General features: G+C 43.5%; 1 protein-coding gene across 2 annotated transcripts in view; it reads right to left on the bottom strand.

Moving 5' to 3' along the window:
- Positions 1–338: 338 nt before the first annotated feature.
- AK7 (adenylate kinase 7) overlaps positions 339–20,864 on the bottom strand; it is a 59,998-nt gene continuing 39,472 nt past the window's right edge. The window contains exons 14-18 of one of the 2 annotated variants that reach the window (XM_005307018.4): positions 19,902–19,970; positions 17,968–18,165; positions 14,310–14,530; positions 8,160–8,318; positions 339–1,416 (exon numbers count right to left, since the gene is read on the bottom strand). In XM_005307018.4, coding sequence (XP_005307075.2) covers positions 1,378–1,416; positions 8,160–8,318; positions 14,310–14,530; positions 17,968–18,165; positions 19,902–19,970 — 686 coding nt within the window. In that variant the 3' untranslated portion in view covers positions 339–1,377. Of the gene's footprint in view, positions 1,417–4,688; positions 5,024–8,159; positions 8,319–14,309; positions 14,531–17,967; positions 18,166–19,901; positions 19,971–20,864 lie in introns of those variants that run through there. The other variant, XM_065593570.1, reaches the window with a different exon arrangement.

Raw genomic sequence — 20,864 nt, 5'->3', positions numbered from 1 at the left:
ACGGGATTTTTAGATCCACAAAATGTTTATCTGGTTAGAATACACACATTGTTCCTGCTTCTGTCACTGACTTGGCACGTGACCTTGTGCAAGTTATGTAGCATGCATGTGTTTGAATAGGGACACAGAATTAATAAAGTTCTATATTAAAAATAAAATATTTTGCAGTTATTATATGTAGTATTAAGAGGTCATCATCCTTTTTAGAAATGTTAGATGTTTTTGTTTCTCTTTTTCTTTCCAAACAGCCCTCATAGGCACGCTTTCTGTTTTGGGATGATATTATGTTACATTTTCTATAATAAAAAATATTTGAAGATGAATACTATCAAAACCTCATCAGCTCAAGATAGATGGTTTATTTGGCCTTTTCTTTGACAATATACATTAGGTCAATACAAAATCAAAATAACCAAATGAAAGCCATCCAACTATCGTTGAGAAACTAACTGTGACCAATCCAGGAACTCTTTAGATTCTCCTTCAAGAACTGCCACTATGGGAATCTTAAAGCAATTTAATAAACTTTAATGATACAGAAATATTGAATATCCTTTGACTATTAAACCAAATATTGATAATACCAAAACAACACTGAAAATTAATGGCAGATCCAGATTGGGTCACCAGGCATTTACTCAGTCACTTTAGTGGATTGGTATGCTTCCACATCTGGTACAGAATGGCAGCACTTTGTGTGCTCCACTGTCTGTCTGCTCTTGTGTAACAGGCAGAGGGAGTGAAGCCCAGGTCAGAATTATCCCTTGCTCACTATGCCTCATGTAGGGTGCTCAAACCCCCTGGACTGAAAGCCTTAACAGGCTCCTAATAAGCAGAGGAGAGGAAAAAGCTTTACACTTGTAGAGTAATAGAAAGATAGTCCTTGATGCTCCTGTTTCCTTCCTTTTATCAGTAGCAGCAGCTGCCCCCTTTTCAAAGACTGGGGGAAAGAATCCCATAGCCTTGTTCCTTTCTTTCAGTGTGCAATAGAACCAGAAAAGAATTTGCTGGTGGTGCTAATCATGTCAACTGCACTAGAGAATGGGAGGTAGGGAACACACCCAGCAGTGCTGCCCTTCCATGATGATAGGGTGTGGATTCTTTTGGACCACAATTTCAAATAGGTATATGCACAAATATTCTGATGTATATGTGCATAAATTAAGATGTCATGAACAGAGTATTTAGTGGAGTGCAAATCTATCTACTGTACTATGAGCTATAAAAGTAATGTCAGAAATCAAAGTGAAAACTACACAAAGAAATATAAAGAAAATAGTTTCAATGTAATCAGTTTTTTTGTAAAATACATTAGAAATGTTCTGCCTTTTCATTAGTGTGATGATGTGTTGGGGTTTTACATCTGTCAGTACTCTTTCATTGCATTTCAGGATTGTTCTTGAAGAGATATTCTGCCTATAGACAAAAGATTGACAAAAAGTAAAGTTAACAGTGTTACAGACTCTAAGTGTTCAATTTTAAACTTCCCCAAATTAACAGAAGTTTAGAGGATGACACCACTTTAAACAAAATCCAAGCAGCTATTATATAGCTCCAAGATGGTAAAGCTGTAAGCCCTGATAGATATGCCATCAATTTCTATAAGACATTTTTAATATTATCACCCCTCTTTACACAAAGTGTACAATTACTTCAAGCAAACAAAGATTGTACCACCTATTACTGAGGCCACATTGTCCTTCCCCATAAAGATAAAAATCCAGGAATGTGTACATCTTATCTCCTCATTTTTTTTCCTTAATGTAGATCATAATTCTTGCTAAGATGTTAATAGACTGAGAGCCCTCTCTGCTCCCTATAGATGCATATCATTCTGGTTCTGTACATATTGGGCAATGAGCAACAATGTAAGGACATTATATACTGCCCACAGTAGCACAAAACGGATGCATTCATTCTAAGCCTTAACTAAGCCCTTGTCTACACTGCAAATTTATGTTGGTATAACTACGTCACTTAAAAAGAAGAACAGGAGTACTTGTGGCACCTTAGAGACTAACAAATTTATTAGAGCATAAGCTTTCGTGGACTACAGCCCACTTCTTCGGATGCATCTAGAATGGAACATATATTGAGGAGATATATATACACACATACAGAGAGCATAAACAGGTGGGAGACTCCAAAGAGAGACTGCTGAGCTAGAATTGATATGCAAACTAGACACAATCAACTCCGGTTTGAATAAGGACTGGGAATGGCTGAGCCATTACAAACATTGACTCTATCTCCCCTTGTAAGTACTCTCACACTTATTATCAAACTGTCTGTACTGGGCTAGCTTGATTATCACTTCAAAAGTGTTTTGTTTTTTTTCTCTTAATTAATTGGCCTCTCAGAGTTGGTAAGACAACTCCCACCTGTTTATGCTCTCTGTATGTGTGTATATATATCTCCTCAATATATGTTCCATTCTATATGCATCCGAAGAAGTGGGCTGTAGTCCACGAAAGCTTATGCTCTAATAAATTTGTTAGTCTCTAAGGTGCCACAAGTACTCCTGTTCTTCTTTTTGCGGATACAGACTAACACGGCTGTTACTCTGAAATACGTCACTTAGGGGCGTGGAAAATTCACACCCCTGAGTGATGCAGTTATACTGACCAAACTCCCAGTGTAGACAGCGCTGTGTTGATAGGAGGCCTTCTCCCATCAATATAGCTTAACTAAGGCATAGGCCTTGGCTACACTTGCAGATGTACAGCGCTGTGAGTTAAACCTGACTTCGTGCAGCTGAGTAGGGAAAGTGCTGCAGTCTGTCCACACTGATAGCTGCCCAGCGCACTGTCTTGGCCACATTTGTGGCAATTGCAGCGCTATTGGGAGTGGTGCATTATGGGCAGCTATCCCACAGAGCACCTCTTCCCATTCTGGCGCCGTGGGTTATGGGAAGGGGGCGTGGGTGCGGGGCATTCTGGGTCCTGTCCCAACGCCCCATGATGCATCGCTTCACATCCCAGAAATCCCTTTGTTTCCGTCCACCTTTGGCGCCATCTTTCAACGGTTTCTGTGCAACGCGATCTGTTGTCTGTGGGAAATGGAGTCCGAACTGCTGAGGTGTATGCTGACTTATCTCGCCAGCACGTCACGTTTGGCTGTCGAACTATTCCTTAAGATCCAAAGTGACAGTGAGAGTGAGGAGTCCGACAATGCTATCGAGCCGCGTAACGCGTACGACACGAAATTGCTTATGGCATTCACGGACATGCTCAGCACCATTGAACACTGCTTTTGGGCTCAGGAAACAAGCACTGAGTGGTGGGATCACATCATCATGGAAGTCTGGGATGACGAGCAGTGGCTGCAGAACTTTCGGATGAGAAAAGCCACATTCATGGGACTGTGTGAGGAGCTTGCCCCCAGCCTGCGGCGAAAGGACACGAGATTGAGAGCTGCCCTGCCAGTGGAGAAGCGGGTGGCTATTGCAATCTGGAAGCTGGCAACTCCAGACAGCTACCGGTCGGTCGCAAACCAGTTTGGAGTGGGAAAGTCGACCGTTGGAATCGTGTTGATGCAAGTTTGCAAGGCCATTAATCGCATCCTACTCAGAAGAACCGTGACTCTGGGTAATGTGCAGGAAATAGTGGATGGCTTTGCACAAATGGGGTTCCCTAACTATGGAGGGGCGATAGATGGGACGCACATTCCTATTCTGGCACCACCCCACCTACGATCCGAGTACGTTAATCGGAAGTGGTATTTCTCTATGGTTCTCCAGGCGCTTGTGGATCACCGTGGGCGTTTCATTGACATTAACACAGGCTGGCCCGGAAAGGTGCATGACGCATACATCTTTTGGAACACTTGGCTGTTCAGGAAGATGCAGGCTGGGACTTTTTTCCCAGAGCGGAAGATCACGGTAGGGGAAGTTGAAATGCCCATTGTGATCCTTGGAGATCCCACTTACCCGTTAATGCCGTGGCTCATGAAACCCGACACAGGGAGCCTTGACAGCAGCAAGGAACGGTTCAACTACAGGCTGAGCCGGTGCCGAATGACTGTGGAGTGTGCCTTTGGCCGTTTAAAGACCCACTGGCTATCTCTGTATGGGAAGCTGGACTTGGCCGAAAACAGCATCCCCGCGGTTATATCCATGTGCTGTGCCCTCCATAATATTTATGAAGGGAAGGGTGAAAGCTTCACTCAGGCATGGACCTCCGAGGTTCAACACCTGGAGGCTGAATTTGCACAGCCAGAAAGCAGGGCTATTACAGGGGCCCAGCGTGGGGCTGCAAGGATTAGGGATGCCTTGAGGGAGCAATTTGAGGCTGAAAACCAGCAGTGATGTCTGGGGCCCTGCATGGGAGTGAAGTGCAGTAGTTACAATCTTTAGGAATAAGTGTTTGCTAAGCAGACTTGCAGTGTCTGTTTATTTCCTGGGCTAAGGAGTCTTTTACTTTATGCAGTAATAAAGAATGTTTTCAAAGCCAAAAAATCCATTTATTGAAAAGAAACAAGGGGGTGGAGTGGGGAACAGTACAATCACAGATTCGCGTATGTCCTGTCTGGTGTGCTGTGCAGTGAGTGCTGCACTTCAGGACAGCTATACTGCATGGTGATGGGGGTTGAGTGCAGAGGGTCAGGGTCGTGGTTTTCAGGGCTGGGTGGTGAAGATACTGGTGTTGGAGGCAGCGGGTGGCGTGAAGAACACGGAAGTTGGGGAAAGTGGGTTGGAGGCGACAGTGGGGCACAACGGAAAGAGTTTTGGGACAAGGGCTGTAGGGGGAGTGGTGTTGGCGTTTGCAGTACTGCTCCTCTTTCTGCATGGCTATGAGCTCCTGGATAGCGTCTGCTTGGCGCTCCAGGATGCTTATGAGCCGATCCTGCTTTGCTGCTGGTGCTCCGTGCTTTGCCGCCGGTGCGCTGCATTTTCCTGGCGGATCCTGCTTTCTCTCTCCCTCCAGTCCTGTGCTTTCTCATTCTCTTTAATAGATTGCCGCATCACTTCTTGCAGCATGTCTTCTTTGCTTTTTCGCGGTCTCTTCCTGAGTCTTTGCAATCTCTAAGCAGGCGATAAGAGGGACGGCTGAGGTTTCAAGGTTGATGCTGCTGTATAGGCAAAATGCAACATTTAACAGAGGCAGCATTGTTTATACCAGACAGAGTAATGATTTCCCCCACACTTAAGGAGTAGAAAACACACAGGGTTTACACAATTGCATAATTTTCCCGTCTGAAACAGAGCACACATATCCCACGGGAGCCTCAAAATGGTGAGTAAGGGGGACTGATTGTTTCAGGGCTGCACTGTCCTCTGGGTTTCTGTGCCTTGGGGAGAGCCAACAGCTTCAGGGGGCACCTACACTGAACCCAGTCCCAACATTTTCCACAGGAGTTCGTCCTGGACGATATCTCGCTGCTGAGGGTGACCTGGGAAGCAAGGGAGGGTCTTCTACTGCAATGCGGCTTCCACCCTGGCCCATATGCAGCTTGCCTGTGTGCAGCAATGGTCCCCCCGCCCCTCGCAGCACAGTGGCGCGGACACGTTAGCCTGACTGGGACAAGGACCACGGTGGCTCTCCTGATAAACCTGCGCAAGCACATTGCACACGTTCTGGATGAGACATTCGAGGAGATTACCGAGGCCGATTACCGCGATGTGATAAACCACATCAATGCACTATTCCGCAACTAGGCATGCATGCCTAACCCTCCTCTCCCAAAGAGCCCACACCGAAAAAATTTCTTCCCAAAAAAATAAACACTTACTGGGAACCCGCTCTTCTGTTTGTTCTCCACCAAATACCGGCCGCTGCGACTGGCTACCTTCCTCCTGACTCGAGAAGAGCTCCTGGCTGCATGGCTCCAGGGATTCTGGGGTGTCTCCATCCGCCCCACCACCCTCACTCCTGTTTTCCTCCTCCTCTCACCCACCCCCACCGGCTCTGAAGTGTCCATGGTGGTGCTCGGAGTGGAGGTGGGGTTAACCCCAAGTATCGCGTCCAGCTCTGTAGAATTGGCAGGTCGCGGGGGGATCACCCGAGCGGCTGTTTGTGTCGCGGGCTTTGCGGTAGGCACTCCGCAGCTCCTTCACTTTAATCCTGCACTGCAGGGCATCCCAGTCATGGCCCCTTTCCATCATGTCCTTTGATACCTTCCCAAAGGTATCGTAATTTCTACGGCTGGAGCGCAGCTGGGACTGTACAGCTTCCTCCCCCCAAACACTGATGAGGTCCAGCAACTCACCATTGCTCCATGCTGGGGCTCGCTTGGCGCGTGGAGGCATGGTCACCTAGAAAGATTCGCTGATAGCACTCCATGCCACGCTGGGCTGAGCAAACAGGAAGGGGATTTTTAAAATTCCTGGGGAATGTAAAGGATGGGTCACATGGTTGGTTACCTGAGGCCAGAGCAGTTGAGTTTGAACTGATGACCAGAGTGGCTAGAACAGGCATTGTGGGATACTGCTGAATAATTCGGGTAGCCATTCACAGCGCATTGGGTGGCCACACTGGCGCCGCAGTGCTGCAGCAGCAGCTCAATACTCACTATTCCTCTCGGGGACGTAGAGTACATGCAGCGCTGCAACCACAGACATACAGCGCTGCAAATGCCTTGCCAGTGTGGACGGGGAGTGAGTTACAGCGCTGGGGGCGGCTTTACAGCGCTGTAACTCGCAAGTGTAGCCAAGGCCATAGAGTGGCTGCACTAGTGAGCTTACAGTCGTGTAGCTGTACCAATGCAACCTCTCTAGTGTAGACATAGTCTAAGGGCATGGCTACACTTGCAGATGTAGAGCGCTGTGAGTTAAACCCGCCTTCGTACAGCACAGTAGGAAAAGCACTGCAGTCTGTCCACACTGACAGCTTCAAGCGCACTGGCGTGGCCACATTTGAGGCACTTGCAGTGGCATTGGGAGTGGTGCATTATGGGCAGCTATCCCAGCATGCAAGTGACTGCAACGTGCTTTTCAAGTGGGGTGGGGTGGAGTGGAGTGTGACAGGGAGTGTGTATGTCGGGGGAGAGATAGTATATTTTTGGGGTGCTAAGAGTGTGTCAGCATGCTGTCTTGTAAGTTCAGACCCCTCTCTCTGCCCCCCCCCCCACCTCTCACTCACTCAAAGTAAACAGTAAATGTTTGCTTTTCTCGGAGCTGATAAGCAGCCGGCTTCTTCAGAACGGAGCTTTGAAAGGGCATTTCCACATTCCTGCAGCCGATTTCACAACAATGACAAGAGTGGCCACTTGACTTAAGGGGATTATGGAACGTTTCCGGAGGCTGATCACAGTGCAGTAACGCAATAACTCGTTCACACTGGCGCCGCGGCGCTCCAGAGGGGACGCAGCAAACATGCCACTCGCCGAGGTGGAGTACCAGCAGCGCTGTAGCTGCGGAGTCAGGGTGCTCTAGGTGCCTTGCCAGTGTGGACAGGGACTGAGCTAGGGCGCCCGGGGCTGCTTTATTGCACTGTAACTCACAAGTGCAGCCAAGGCCTTAGCGTTACAAGGTTGCAGCGCTCTTAAGTGTAGACAAGCCCTTAGAGAAAGCATCTATTAATATTTCCCCGTTCCTCCATGCAAATATTTTTTATTTATGGTTTTACTGGAAAATTAGGTAAGATCACCAGGATGGCAGTAATTCTGCTCATCCTCTTTTATGGCTCACTTGGGAGCTTGGCTGTGTGTTTGTGCAGCGTATTAAGGGGGCATAAGGCGCCTCCTTATTTCCCTGTGTGAGCAACCTGCTTTGGAGATCCTGTGTGGTGGGTGGGGAGTGGGAAGGCAGTAGAGGCCCAACCTTCCATCCCAGTATATCAGCCAGTGCAGCTCAGCTGGTACAGAGGGTGAGCCAGGACCAAATTGTGAGAGTCCCTTACCATACTCCTGGGCAGTGCAGCTACATGCCATCCCTTACTTGGGCTATTTCTAAGGTGTCAATCCAGTCCAAAAGATTAGGTTTCTGTACACTCTACTTTTCATAACAACTCTTGGTCTCCTGAACAATAGCAATTTGAGTTTGGGCCTGCTTCTGCTGCCGTTTAAGTTAATGGGAATTTGCCAGTGGTGTCAATTGGAAGAGAACTGGGCTCTTTCTTTGATTTCATAAGCCTTTGCTATCAAAGAGATGCTACTGTTTTAGTGCATTTTTCCTTTGGGCCATGTCAAAGGTATCTGAGAAAACATAATAATTATCTTACCAGGAAGTCAACTGGATCATCAGGCCTGATCTTGCAACATTCATTTAGCCCTTGCATAAGTGTTGGCATGACATTCTTCATTAAGTAGTTCCTTAGAGGAATGGACTGGGCTTCAAGTAATTCCTGTTCCTGCCTCTTCACTTCCTCTAGACGTTTATTCTAGAAGTAATAATAATTTTAAAAAATTTCAATCTTCTGTTAAAGAGCATTTGCCAAAATCTAGAATGGTGGCTTGTAGGAAAAACATGATCAGTTAGTAATACTGGTCATTTCTTTAAAATGTATGAACAATTTGTACCTGTGGTTCTTGCATTTGAAGGATGGGGCGCAAGGGTGGGAGGGGAGGAGGAGAGAAGAAAAGGACTCAGTCCAGTGAAGAATGAGACCATCTCTCTTCTACTGTTTCTTTTGATTTTCCTCTCTTTCTATCATCTAAGATTGGCTGAGTCTGAAGATGTTTTCCATTGCTCCTATTGCCTAAAGGTGAAAACGTTTGCAAGACCCAGCAAAAAAAAAACCCAGTTATTTTTGCATGTGCCAGAAACTTCTTGACCCTTTTTGGGCACTGTTTTGAACTTCATAGAGAACCCTTTGATCTTACTGGATGATTCTACAGAACAGCTCATAAAAAAAAAAAAAAAAAAAAACTTGTAAGTGCCAATGGAAATGCACCTTGTTATAGCTGCTGAAGTTGGCCTTAAGTTTGTTATAGTCCTTTCTTTCCCAGCAGTAACCTGGTTATTGGTGGATATAGCAAACAGTAGAGACTCTGGAGAACTCAGCGGACAGCTCTTTCACATTAAAAAACTGGTGCAAGAGTCAGGTTCAAACAGTAGTGGCTGCTGAATGGGTGAGAGGAGGTCTAGGTGGCTGCCTTCCAAATCAAAGAAGCAGATACTTCAGCTTTCCAAGTCCACATGGTTGATGCACCTTAGGAGTTTGCAGTGTTGCAGCAGTGTTGTTCCCAGCATATGAGAGACATAGTGGGTGAGAATACCTTTTAGTGCACCAACTCCTTTTGGTGAAAGAGACACGCTTTCAAGCTTACACAGACTCTTCGGGTCACAAAAGAGCTCTGTGTAAGCTTGAAAGCTTGTCTTTCACCAACAGAAGTTGGTCTACTAAGATATCACCTCACCCACCTTGCTTGTAATAGCTGAGAAGTGACATTTGATAAACTTTGGATGTGGTTTGTGAGCATGGACATAGATAGCATGTGAACTTTTACCCAGAGGGAAATGGAGGTCTTGGATATAGCCTTCTTCTTGTTACTGTCCTTAGAGCAGATGGATAGTTATTTATATTTCAAAAGTGCTTTTGCATTATATAGGTTAAACTTGATCACTCGCTTTATATTCAGTGTGGAGTTTTCACTCCTGAGTGGTTGAAGCCTTTAGACAGTGCATAGATAAGACAGTGGGTTCATTAACATAAGAGTCCACATTATGCTTTTAGATAAACTCTGTCTAGGAGAAAGCAAAACACTGCTTAATCCTGAAAAAAAAAAAGATGCATGGAGAGATAGCAAGGGCTCTACTTGGTGCTCCTATATTTCAAACTAGAGTTACAGCAATTACAAACGCTACATTAAAAGTGAGTAGTTTTGGGGCATTCTCTCTCAAAGAGTTGGCAACCGGAGTGCCCCAAGGGTCGGTCCTGGGGCCGGTTTTGTTTAATATCTTTATTAATGATCTGGAGGATGGTGTGGACTGCACTCTCAGCAAGTTTGCAGATGACACTAAACTAGGAGGCGTGGTAGATACACTAGAGGGTAGGGATCGAATACAGAGGGACCTAGACAAATTAGAGGATTGGGCCAAAAAAAAACCTGATGAGGTTCAACAAGGACAAAGTGCAGAGTCCTGCACTTAGGACGGAAGAATCCCATGCACTGCTACAGACTAGGAACCGAATGGCTAGGTAGCAGTTCTGCAGAAAAGGACCTAGGTGTCACAGTGGACGAGAAACTGGATATGAGTCAACAGTGTGCTCTTGTTGCCAGGAAGGCTAACGGCATTTTGGGCTGTATAAGTAGGGGCATTGCCAGCAGATCGAGGAACATGATCGTTCCCCTTTATTCGACATTGGTGAGGCCTCATCTGGAATACTGTGTCCAGTTTTGGGCCCCACACTACAAGAAGGATGTGGAAAAATTGGAAAGAGTCCAGCGGAGGGCAACAAAAATGATTAGGGGTCTGGAGCACATGACTTATGAGGAGAGGCTGAGGGAACTGGGATTGTTTAGTCTCCAGAAGAGAAGAATGAGGGGGGATTTGATAGCAGCCTTCAACTACCTGAAGGGGGTTCCAAAAAGGATGGAGCTCGGCTGTTCTCAGTGGTGGCAGATGACAAAGAACAAGGAGCAATGGTCTCAAGTTGCAGTGGGGGAGGTCCAGGTTGGATATTAGGAAACACTATTTCACTAGGAGGGTGGCGAAGCACTGGAATGCATTACCTAGGGAGGTGGTGGAGTCTCCTTCCTTGGAGGTTTTTAAGGCCCGGCTTGACAAAGCCCTGGCTGGGATGATTTAGTTGGGAACTGGTCCTGCTTTGAGCAGAGGGTTGGACTAGATGACCTCTTGAGGTCCCTTCCAACCCTGATATTCTATGATTCTATGAAAGATTCATTAGCACATTCAAAAATGAAAAAGGACCCACTGTGGAATTATTGGCCTGTATTTAAGTTATAAAAAATATAAGAGCTGCTTTCTGGGATATAATATCCTGACTCTACAGAGGACCAAAAAAAATTGCTGGGGCATGCACTTACAGGTTATTCACCTTAAGACCTTTTGTGAATCCTACCAACCAAAACCTGAGAGTGTGCTGAAGTAAACTGGAATAAATGTCAATGTGATTCTCTTGTACCTACTAGGGAAGACATCCCTGATTCCATAGTATGTACTAGAAGTGGACTTCTGATTGCATCACATACTTTACACTGTCCACTGAAAAGCCTTTCTATAGCTATCAGAGATGCTTATCTTTATAGGCTGTTAGAGATAGATGGTCTGGACTGCAGTATTGAATGGATCTTCCGGTTAGATTTAAAGATCTTGTCTGAAAGTTATGTTCTATAAATAAAGACAGCCCACTCATGATGTCAGAGAATGAAGGATGTCAAGGACGCTTGGGCAAAAACAAAATTACATCCTGCCTGACTTTCCATAGTATCTTGGGAATCTGAAGAATGGGTGGGTGAGGAGCAGTCCAGGTCCATGCTCCAATCCTCAGATATTCTAGGTAATTTGCCAAAATCTGGGGCATTTATTCAACTGTTTTGCCTCTAATAAGATATCAGAACTTCGCAGATACTTCAACTGCAGTGTGCTGGGGATGCAAACATTGTTTCAAAATATGGGATGCTTTGCTAAGTCCAACTTCTGAGACATTCTCTTTGCCCCTGATGATGACTGCTATAAGGAAAGCAATATGGGATTCTGCCTAAACACAAAAGCAGAAGGCTTCTGACAGGAGCTGATGGCTGTGAGTGCCCCTTGCCAGTTTACATATGCCACTGGAGCTTGTTTGTCACACTGGACTAAGATACTGTATTGAGCTAGCAGTGGTTCCCAGGCAAGAAGAGCTAAGCATATTACCAGTAACTCCAGTGCATTCAAGCACTAACAGAGTGCCCAAATGGACACCTCAGCCTGGCATCCAAGATTATGCAGATAAGACAAGAGAGGAAGGGGAAAAAGGCAAAAGCCAAGACCTGCTAAAAGTTAGTGGTGAGGAAAGTGATTTTAGCAGGATCTTTCAAGTTCTGTGGGATAGGGAAAAGAATTCCTCCAAGAAAAATCTTCAATGGATGGAGATTAAATCAAGGGCATCAAATACAAAACAGAGAGCTGGGGAATATGCCTGGCCAGATCTGATCTACTGTCCCCCACTGGGGCACTTGAAGCAGCTGAGCACAGTGTGCATGTCTACACTTACCATGGATCGACCCTGTGGTGATCGATCCACCTGGAGTTGATTTAGTGTGTCTAGTGAAGACCCACTAAATCGACCGCAGATCGCTCTCCAGTCGACTCCGGTACTCCACCGGAACAAGAAGCATAAGGTAAGTTGACAGGAGAGTTTCTCCTGTCGACCGAGAACGGTGTAGACACTGCAATAAGTCGACCTAAGCTACGTCGACTCCAGTTACGTTATTCACGTAGCTGGAGTTGCGTAACTTCGGTCAATTTAACCCCGTAGTGTAGACCTGCCCTCAGAAGGGACCAACAAAGTCAGTCAACATAGGGAGAGGTAATAAAAAAGAGTCTTAACACTAGCACAAATACCCATCTTCTGAGAGAAGAGGTTACTCAATGGGTAGCCAATCACGCAACCTCTGAAAAGTGGTGAACTGCCTCTGGTATTCAGTCTAATGAGGCCAGAAGGGAGGAATTGTTCTCTTTGATGCTGCCCTTTTTGACCCTTGCTCTCCTCTTTTCTTTCCCCAATACTTTCTTTGCCCTGATTTTCTCCTTTTTTTTGCTCTTCCTTGCCTGCTTCATTCCATCTTGCTAGGAAAATAAAGGGAGAAGGAGGACTAAGGTAACTGCTGTTCTTTGCTTATTGCATGTAGTAGGCAAAAAAAAAAAAAAAAAAAAGAGGAAAAAAGGCTGGATGGACCGAAAAGGGGATACTACAGTAGGTACACTACAGAGGGTAGAGAATTAAATTACAAGGTCTCAAATTCAAAACTAATAAAAGGAAATACTATTTTAATTCAACACAGTTTAGCCTGCACAACTCAGGACCACAAGGTATCACTGAGGCCAAGCACTTAGCAGGATTCTAAAAATTATTAAACCTATGTAGATAACATGAATATTAGGGTTATAAAAGTAAATATTAAGCAAAAAACAAACAAGGGCTCTGGAAGGGATTCAAGTCCTTAAAATAAGGGCATAATCCAACCTCTAACTCTTGAGAGTTATAAGGTAACTTTCCATGGGGGGCAGAGTGTCCCATAATTGCCTACTAAAGGGTTTATTTTCCTGAAGCAGTTGGTACTGGCCACTGTCAGACCCAAGGTACTACAAAGGACCACTGGTCTGATACAGTATGGCAATTCCTATGTTTCTATAGACAGAGTTAAGTACTGCAAATAATTGACAAATGTTGAATCCTTATCAGTGGAGTCATAAAGATGACAATCAAGACATTAGCAGACAAGATGAGAGAAGAAAGTAAACTGGAAAGTTCCTGGCAGGATGGAGGAGAAGGAGGAAAATGCTCATATTATAGTAGACAATTACAAATGGCAAGATAAAGCAGCTTATTACTGCTACTGTTTGGCTCCACAAAAGGATTTCCCTCAATTTTGTCAGTTCATTTCATCACCTGCAAGAAAGGACATAATGTTAATTAATTTTGATTTCACAGGCTCAATAAGGTGACTGAAAAGTTGGTAAGAGGAAATCTTTGGACTCTCCTGGGTTCTGCCACTTTCAATGGCCGAAACTTGCAGAACCACCCAGAAAGTTCACTTGGAGACCATTTATAGCAGCACAAGACAGCTGGAATCTTTATGCCTATTGTGTGAGCAAAGGTAATCAAAAAAGGAGCATGGACAGTCCACACAGGAGATATGTTGATTCAGTGCATCAACTTGAAAGCTTCATCTGGTGCAGCTCCGATGGTGCAGTAGTTTTTGCCCATCTGTGGCAGAATCCCCAGAGGAGGGGTAAGGTGATGGTGTAACTCACTGTGGCACACTTGTGTAAGGGCTAATAAAGCCCTTTTTCTTCAGTTTCTTTCTCTGGAGTGTTCCAATCAATATCTGAAATCTCACTGGACATTTATAGGGCGTTAGGAGGAGGAAGGTCATCAAACTTGTTTTAAGGGTATTTTGGTAACGACACAAGCTTCTCTTGTAACTTTATTAATATTTGAATTCTTTAACAAAGGTCTCAAAATACATCCTATGAAGGAAATATGAAAACAAATATGCGACTTGGTATAGGAAACCACAGAGCAAATACCACGCTTTTGAAATGTAACAACACTGCATAGCTCTGACCCAAGCATCACACGTATGCCCAAGTCAAACATTTTTGCATAAGGACGTCAAATGATAAGATGCTGGAGGTCCCATAACTGCTATTTTCTAGAACAGGTATATAATTAGGTTTGTGCAGAACTTTATTAACTTACCCACTCTTCCCAGTTTGCCAACTTTTCAGCCCTTTCCTCAGTTTCTTTACGCTCCTGTTCAGCATTTTCTTCTGCTTCTTTGGCAAGGCGTGCCTCAGCTGCTTTGCGTTCTAGTTCTTCCTTTTCTTCATCTGTCAAACCATAATTTCGAGGTTCTCCAGTTTCTTTGATGATCTCTTTTACAATAAATTTGTTCTCAGGATCCTCAAACTTTGCTACATCTTTTAAACATAAGAACAAAGAACATAAGTATCCTCATTAATTATGGGGGAAAGGGAATTCAATGATTATTGTGAGACCTTTAAAATATATTTGATATATTCGTTAAGGTTGGCCAACACTTTCCATTATAAAGAACCTGTTTTCAGTTGTGATAAACTGTCAAACTTTAACCACCTTGGCTGAAGTTTTCTATGCCAGGTGTCTGCTTGGGCTGACACATAACATTTCAGCTAAAATGACTGTCATTTCTGAGAATGAGAGAGGAAAAAATATTGTTTTGCCCACTATTAAACAAATTCTTACAACTGTTTTGTTGAGAAACTCTAGCAACCCCATACTTTGGAGCAAGGGCTTGAAATTTGGCAAGGGGGTGGTCTGCTGTCAGGAATGTGTGTTTTCCCATCCCTGCAAAAGTTCATCCATATTTGGCCAAGTGATGAGACTCTGAGGGAAAAATGCAGTTCAGATTTAGGAGAGATTTGTTAACCAGTTCTCAAAGAGGCCAGCCGTAGTGAGGATGTTCCATCCCCACACAGATCCTATCTGTGAGTAGACTGTACATGCACAATCCCCACAGAGTGATTCATTGTGCATGCTGCAACAAGGCCGCAGAGACTAAGCAAGGTGCCTTGTAATTGCTCTTCCACTCTGCTGGGGTTGCTGTGGCAGTGGCCACTGGCACTGAGAGTAGGGTGACTGTCTCTGTGCTCAACACTGCCTCTACTGGTGCCCAGGCAACATGGAGCAGCCTGACATGAACGCTAGGGGGTGAGGGACAGGAGACAGAAGGAGTGGCAGGAGGTGAATAGAAGCAGGAAGGAGAGTGGGTTGCAGGAGCTGGAAGGTCCAAGCAAGTAGGGTTTTTTATGGGGAGGGGGATGAGGGCTGGTGCAAAGGAACTGGGAAGGGTTAGGATAGGGGTTGGGGGAGGGTAAGAAGGACAAGCCGGGGCATAAGGGTTTATAAATACTAGAATACACCTAGAACCTGGAATGGAACCCAGGAGTCCTGAGTCTCTGCTTTCCTCTGCTGTCATACCCACAAGCAAAGTGTGTGTGTCTCATCCCCATCTATTGGCTGGTCCATATAGAAGATAACAGCATACTACTGCTAACAGTTACTCTATTACCTCAACTGGTAGAGGGCTCTATACCCCTGATCTAGAGGTCCAAACCCTGCTGATGACCCAGGATTGGATCAATAGGATACCACAGGATGGAATTTCTCTTTTTTCAGTTTTTTAAATAATAAATTACATTTAAAAAAATTAAAATACTAAATTTACAAAGTAAAGACACTCCAGAACTAAGGTTGTTTACAATCTTAATTTACCGCTTGTGTATATGAATGATGACAGTCTTTAATTAGATGATCACATATTATTTTTCCCCACAGGACCCCTAACAACAATACTGTAGTACACCTCTAACCCGATAGAACGCTGTCCTCGGGAGCCAAAAAAATCTTACCGCGTTATAGGTGAAATCGCGTTATATCGAACTTGCTTTGATCTGCCGGAGTGCGCAGCCCCGCCCTCCCGGAGCACTGCTTTACTGCATTATATCCGAATTTGTGTTATATCGGGACGCGTTATATTGAGGTAGAGGTGTATTAACCATGGATAGAAACTTCAGTATCACATGGTCTCCAGTTCTGCTATTCATCTATCCTTCTAAAGTATTTCTAAGACCTCTATCAGCATGGTATCTAAGTACTACCACTTCCCAGCAAAGATTTTTCTCAAATGGTGAACCATTAAGATTGCAATATAAATGCTACAGAAGTCATACTTAACTGCATAGCCTCAGAAATATACTTGTCTTTTTAAATAAGAGCTGAGATTAGCACTGACACAGAGGATACATCTACATAGCCCACAGCAGTGAGCCTCTGAGCCCAGGTAAACAGACTCTAGCTTAAAAGCAACAGAGGGTTTCTGTTAGTCTTAAAGGTGCCACAGGACCCTCTGTTGCTTTTTACAGATTCAGACTAACAAGGCTACCCCTCTGATACTAGACTCTAGCTTGTGGGCCTCATGCTAGTGGTCTAAAAATAGAAGCCCACCACCCTCTCAAGGCTTCAGAGCCTGAGCTCAGCCCAAGCTGCAACTTCAAGCACCATCTACACAGCTATTTTTAGAGGGCTAGCATGAGCCCTGCAACCCCAAGTCCTTCAACAGGGGCTGGGAGGATCATTGCCCTAGCCTGTGCAGGCGCACCCTTAAGGGGTCACAAAAACTGGGGTAGGAGAGCACCAGAGCTCAAATATTTTCATTATTTCCCCATGTGCTCTCCTATACACTTTGAATGGGAGGGACAATAGAATAGATGCTTCTGAAATACAATATAAGAACCCTCAGGACACACAAAAAATTACCTAATATTACCCTCTGGGACTTCTTAGGGGAAAAAAGAAATGGAATCCCTCATGAGCAACTGCACTTTATGGTCAGTGTGACAGATCTGAAAGGATCAACATGGACACATGGTCTTTTCTACCAATACAAGTAGCACAATCTCTGTACCATATTTATAGAATCATAGGACTGGAAAGGGACCTCGAGAGGTCTGTAGATGGTCTCCCCAAGGACTGAATGGAAGAAAAAAAATATCTGGGGACTCCCGGTATCACCAGTATTGTTTCACCATAACATTCTCATAATCTGAGTCCACAAAAGGGACATTCAAGACAAGGTGATAATTAGTGTGATTATCCATATCAAGGTATAGCTTTTTTGTGCACAGGCTGAAAATAGCTTCTTTAAGCAATGCTGGCATCCTAATCTCACTTTGTTTCTGAATAATCAGGCTAGATTCACCAACCCCAAGAGTTCCAGTGATCAGGTTTTGTGGATGGTATGTTGGAAGAATTTTTTTGGGGTGTGGGGATTTCAAAAATTCCTTATGTCATAGTAAATCAGAAGCATTACAAGATTTCCCTCTCCAGTGCCCTAGCCATCTTCATGTTCGCCTGTTGCAGATCATTTATATATAATCATGACTTGTGAGAACAAAGCTGAGGAAAAGGTTTATTGGGAGTCATGATATTGAAAATCAAGGACTGGACATTACTGTACTAATTCACTAGACCATTGACATTTTTGCATGCAAATAACTGTAGACTAAGAGTGGTGGTCACCAGACCATCAATAGTGGGGTCTGTGTTCTCATTATAAAAGGATAGTTCACTTAGCCTCCAAAAGTGGACCTTTAAAATGGGTACATTGTATGAGCCAATGGCAGTTAGATGTACATTTCCCCAAATTATAAGAGTAAACAAACACTCCTGCAGTAGTGCAAGCACGTTCTTAGATTTGTACTCCAGTGACCATTAAAATATGCCATTTTATCTTTGTAAAAATATTGTATTATTTCCATGGAAGAAAAATATACTATGTTTCTAATGGTTTATATAAAAGTTTGCTTTTATTCCATACCAATAAACTGTGGATGTATTTCAAGTTCATCAAAATAGTTGAGAACAGTCTCATCTTCGGTGTTTAACTCCCTGAAGAGACTGAGAGTTCTCAAGAACCGGTCCTGAGTATAATGAGTTCCAGCCACAACACTCTCTGGAAGATTCATTACTCGGTTTTTTAGGAATTCATCTGAGGCATTCAATGAAACAACATATTCTGTGGGGAAAAAACAAACATTTTTGAGAGTTGGATGCAATGTCATAATTTTTGTTTTATTTTTCTGCTATCACTAGATATCATCTATGAATAACAAATTCCAAATTACTAGTGAATAGAAACAGATGTCAAATCTTTAAATCTCTCCATACAAAATGGCATTACAGAATGCTCTGTCTCCAACTGTACACCTGTAGCAATTCACCAATATTTAACAGTAAAGAAAAGTACTTTGGAAAGAACCCTGATGTTCCAAAGTTATCTCAGTTAAAAACTGTAAAGTTTAACTCCAAACTATGGACCACATCCTACCACCCTTACTTATTGAACTCATTAGGACTATTCGCGGAGTAAGGGACTACTCAACATGAGTAACAGTGTCAGAATCTAGTCCTAAAGCTCCAAAGAAAGCTACTATACACAACAGTCAAAATGTTTTAAATAGTAAAATCTGAAAAGATCTATGTGAATTGTGTGGTCAATGTAGTAAATAGGAATGGAAAACTTAATAACTCATCTATTCAAAAGACCTCAAGGACTGGATTACTATAGACTGGGATTTCTAATCTCATAAATAAATGTACCTATGCTTGGATTAAGTAAACTATCTTGCACCCAAGCAGTACATAAAAATAAAATATGCCAGATGCAATATAATTTAGTATCACTGTTATCTGTAGTACAGTGGTAGGGAAAATACTGGAAGGGCATGTGAAAACATTTTACTTTGTATTAGTTTAACAGTCTCAAATTTTTATTCTTTATAAAATAAAATCTTTATTCATATCTTTATTCAGCTTCAGTGAAAATGCTACCTACGCTGACAGGTTGGCTTCTCCTGTCGGTGTAGGTAATCCACCTCCCTGAGAGGCAGTAGCTATGTTGACAGGAGAAGCCCTCCCATTGACATCACGCTGTCTACACCAGGAGATAATCAGTATAACTGTGTTGCTAGGAATGTGGATTTTCCATGCCCTTGAGCAACATAGTTATACCGACATAAGTTGCGAGTGTAGACTTAGGGCAGCGCTTTAACTTGGCTTTGGCACTGTCTACACTGGTGCTCTACAGCGCTGAAACTTGCTGTGCTAAGGGGGATGTTTTTTCACACCCTTGAGCGAGAAAGTTGCAGCACTGTAAATTGCCAGTGTAGACAAGCCCTAAACCTCAGATAAAACTGCCATTAAAGTCAAAGGAAATAAGGACAAATTTATTTAATTTTATACATACTATTGTAAATTGGTGAAGCAGTTTAGCAAAGTCAGGCAGTCACATCTCTTTTCTCAGTGAGAAATGTATAGAACCAGGTACAGCATAACAGTGAGTAAAACTCAGAAAACGAACAAAAATGCTTCCCAGCTCAGCACAGCCATGGGTTGAGAGTGCAAGAGTCATACAGTCATTCTTCTTTTCTTGGAATAGCTGTGTTTTTAGATCTCCCCTGCAGATCCTGTTGCCAGGGTCAGGATAGTGCATCACAATGATTACAATGATTTATTCGTGTTTTCACTTTTAAAATGTGGACTGCAAGTGTCTCAATTTATGACTAGAAGAAGCTGCTTGGTTCAGAAGTTAGTGCTTCATCATCTGTTGCTGTCTGTCTAGAGGTCTGGACCAAATCTTTGTTCCAATGAGATTAGGGCCATTATATGCTTAAATCCAGCAACAGAAGGAGTGCTTGTTAATGGTGAGCGTATTCTTTTAAAACTCTGTCCTTTGTAGTATAATAAACTTACCAGGAGTGATTAATTTATCATAGCGAGGCACTTTGCTTCTTGTCTCTTCTTCTTCCTCATCACCTTCAACTAAAATGAAAGTACAATATAATTAACACTGACACCTGAAGAAACCATATTACTAACGTTAATTAAAGAGGTGCTAGTAACATTACCTGTCCTTTATGTAGTACCAGTTCTTTATATGGTCAAATGACAGTAACTAATGAATCCTGACAGCACCATTTGAGATAGGTGGGTAAATAATTCAGAAAAAAAGTTTAGATACTTCTAAATAAGAAGCACAAATGAGGCTAGATCTTCATGATTCAGAAGAGTCAAAAGAGTTCTATTGTTTAAAATTAGCTTGGTGCATTCTCCCTCTCTCTCTCTGTATATTTTGCACATAGCTATGGTATATGAACATCTTCTGACACAGAGATTCTGCCAGCCACTGCAGGATTCTGCTATGAGACACACTTTGCTACTTCTCTGTGCAGGAGCAGCATGCACACCCACCATCTGCTGGCCAACTCCTGCTGCTGGCAAGAGAACATATACTAGCTGTTTTGGGGGGCTGAGGTGGACATATCTCCTAATGTGTAGACAATGCCTGCTTAGAGACTTGGGGAAAGATCCTCAACTTGTGTAAATCACATATCTCCATTGACTTCAGTGATTTTCAGTTAAGCTGATTTACATGAACTGAAGATCTGGGCTGCCCCATGAGCTGGACTCTTTTCTTACAGCAGTCCTGTGGAATTCTTACATAGGTGGAATAGGCTCCTATACTATTTCCCCCCAACCACTATACATTAGCTCAGCACACAGAAGGACTGAACCCTCCATGTTTGTATATTTATTTATTCATTTATTTGCCAGGATGGATATTTTGAAAACACTGTCTTCCTTAACTAAAATGAAGTGATGTACAATCCTTTAATTGTAAGATTCTTGGGAAAGGGGCTGTTTTTATATTTGTGT

The sequence above is a fragment of the Chrysemys picta genome, chromosome 4 (genome assembly GCF_011386835.1).
Source record: "Chrysemys picta bellii isolate R12L10 chromosome 4, ASM1138683v2, whole genome shotgun sequence".
In the NCBI taxonomy this organism is placed as follows: domain Eukaryota; kingdom Metazoa; phylum Chordata; order Testudines; family Emydidae; genus Chrysemys; species Chrysemys picta.
Note: the sequence above shows the minus strand (reverse complement) of the source record. Positions and strands in the feature narration are given on the sequence as shown.